We start from the raw sequence: 3,134 nt of genomic DNA on the forward strand, positions 1-3,134 counted from the left end.
TTCAAAACCAAATTGAAGAAATGGCTTTTACTAACTGTTTTTATACAGTTTAAAGAATATCTGGAATATAAATTAACTAATCTGTTGAGTACTGACATTTATGGTTATTAATGTATGGTTTTTGAAATTTTGACATTGTGCGTATTATGTTTTTTATTTTTTTTATTTTTTGTTGAGTGATTGTGATTTAAACTTTATTGTATTTTTATTTTTTTTTTGACTAGCTAATGTATTTTAATTGATTATGTTTGTTTATTTATTTTAACTTCATTTAATGTATTCTATTTAATTTCATTTCATTGATTTGATTTTTAATTTTGTTATTTTTTTTATATTGTACACCAAGAAAATGGTAGTCATAAAAGGACACACCAAAACCACGAGGCTCTTATTTATATACCTGTGGTCATGCAATAAACGATTTCATTTCATATGTATTTTATCCATTATTCTCTTTAAATCCGACTAATATTCTAAATGCGAAAGTTTGTAAGCCTGTTTATTTATTTGTTTGTTATCTCGTCACGTCTTAACCACTGAACCAAATTAGATGAAATTCGGTATACACATATAGGATAGTTTTTTCCCGTGATAATGAATAGTTCTCGCGATACCGATAAATGAATTCTACGCAGACGGAGGAGACAGGATATTTTTACATATTTTGATACTAGCTTTTGCCCGCGGCCTCGCCTGCGTGGTATTCGGTTATCGCGCGCTGTTCCCTCGGGAACTATGCATTTTTCCGGGATTGAAAGTAGGTAGCCTATGTCACTCTCTGACCCATAAACTATTTCTATGCAAAAAATCACGTCGATGCGTCGCTCCGTTTCGACGATAAAGACGGACAAACATCACAAACACACACATTTATAATATTAGTATGGATGTACCCAATGATTTTGCTTAGTACGCATTCGTATACCACTTAGGCTTGTGGGTTACCAGCAAAACGAAATGAACTGATGAGGGGTAGCAAACCGCTTAGTCACCCTTCATAGGATTAAGGCAGATATCTGATATAGATAATCCGGAATAGAAGCGACATTGCTTTCTTCTGTCGCGACTCAGCTGATTGAGGTTGTAACAGATATTATCTTTTCAACTGACCGTTGATAAAGTAATGAAAAGGATTTATTTTTACTGTTGATAGCAAAATAAGAACATTGCTGATTCTTAAGGCATTTCAATCAAGTAATCTCTATCGGTTTATAACGTTTCTGTGCTGCCTCTTTCTATCTGTAAGCAATGGACCACTAACAATCGGGTATTACGATTTTTGCTACGCTGTAAAACTGCTGCACTGCAGTTGTTAAAGTGCAGTTTGATTAAGATATTAAGAACCATTTTTATATGTAATATCTATAACCCGACTCCTTGGAACTTTATTTCAAGATTCTGGTTATGATATTCCCGCTGACAAGTTAACCTTCAGAGCCAAAAGTAAACCGAATGCCGAGCAAGCCTCGCGACATGGGTGCCCCTTATTTTGCATTACATTAATAAAATTGTCCTAATATGCATTTGCATAACAGATTTGGCCATAATAATAATTGTGCATAATAGCGAACTTGCATAATTATAAAGAAGCATAACACTGATTTAGCATAATAATGAAACCGCATAATTGAAATATGCATAACATTATATATTTATATCATTATATTTAATTGACATTGTTTGGTTTCTTTGATTATTTGTGTTTATTTCTGGTTTGATATGTTATTTTATTTAATTTGTCATTTTTGTTTTATTTAGTTAGGATTTATATTTAGTTTATTAGGTAATGTGTATAAATTTGTAAATTTTCTAATTAATAAATGAATACGTGTTTTCACATTATTAACTACCACTAAATGAATTCGCATAATTTTATCAAGCGAGTGAATTAGCTTAATCAGGGCAAAACCGACTCGGTTAGGTTAGGTTCAGAAGGTATTAGAAGGTATTAGGTTTAGAAGGTAGGAAGGGATGTTAGGTATTTTTTTCATAATAGCCCAATAATAGATATTTTCACAAAGTAGGTAGTTCACTTCTCAGATCTGATTAAGTAAAAACGGCAATATGGACCAACAAAATAATCATTTTACTTTTAGTAATAATTTATCACTTTCGTTAAAATAATCATATTATCCTACTTAAATTTATGGCAACTTACCGTTATGCCAATCCACATTATGCGTATTCAATTATGCGAATTAATAATTATGCGAAATAACGTTACCTATGCCAATTTCAATTAGGACTCCCTCGACATAAATTAAAGACTGGCCCTATACTAAGAAGTTCAAAATTCGAACTTTGTATCTTGGCATCCCGCTAACTCTTATGTTTAATACGCGAGTGAAAGGGACGGTAGTAGCCCCTCTGATGTTCCAATTTGTTTGTCCGTAGATCGTTATGTGGTGACGTAGCGCGCCGCTACTGTTGCCGGCGCACGCGCCGCGAGCAGCACCACTCCAACGCCTCTTCAGACATACACATGAACAACTGCGTCAAGTCCACGTCAGCTGATCTCCTGCGGGCACAGCCGGCGTCATCTTCTAAACCTGATGATGAATAATGGAAGAAACCAGGTTGTGATTGTGAAGTTGGTGACAGTTTTGCTTTGATGGTGGTTAATAAGTGAACTTTGTTAATTTAAGCTCCCATGCGACATAATTGAAAAATTAGGTTCTGGAAAAAAATATATACCTATGCCAAATCATTTCATTAACCAACTCAAGATTTTCTCTGAAACCATACCCTTTTAGGAAGTTTCATAAAATTTTAAAACCTTACCTAACGAGTATTCTACGACGAGAGTACCGACTACGAATATTCTATAAAATCATTAGAAAATGTACTGAGAAAAAATATTGGTTTCAGAGAAAATTTAGAGTTGGGAATCTGAGGTTGGGAGGTAAAAGGCAGGTTACCGAAAAATACAAAATTGAACGGTTTAAACTCACGTTATCATCATCTTCATGTCAGCCGAAAGACGTCCACTGCTGGACATAGGCCTCCCCCGAGGCTCTCCACTCAGACCGGTCTTGTGCTTTCGGTATTCATCGGGTATTGGAGGCCATTCGAGAACCTTCTGACCCCATCGGCCATCAGTCCTGCGAGCAATGTGCCCCGCCCACTGCCACTTC

General features: G+C 35.1%; 1 protein-coding gene across 1 annotated transcript in view; it reads left to right on the forward strand.

Annotated features, from left to right (window-relative positions):
• The window catches only part of LOC141442401 (octopamine receptor beta-1R-like), a gene marked incomplete in the record, with an annotated part of 143,786 nt that extends 140,904 nt beyond the window's left edge, over nt 1-2,882 (forward strand). The window contains 1 exon segment of the mRNA XM_074107376.1: nt 2,395-2,882. Coding sequence (XP_073963477.1) covers nt 2,395-2,563 — 169 coding nt within the window.
• Nucleotides 2,883-3,134: the final 252 nt, after the last annotated feature.

Source organism: Choristoneura fumiferana, chromosome 25 (assembly GCF_025370935.1).
Source record: "Choristoneura fumiferana chromosome 25, NRCan_CFum_1, whole genome shotgun sequence".
Classification (NCBI taxonomy): domain Eukaryota; kingdom Metazoa; phylum Arthropoda; class Insecta; order Lepidoptera; family Tortricidae; genus Choristoneura; species Choristoneura fumiferana.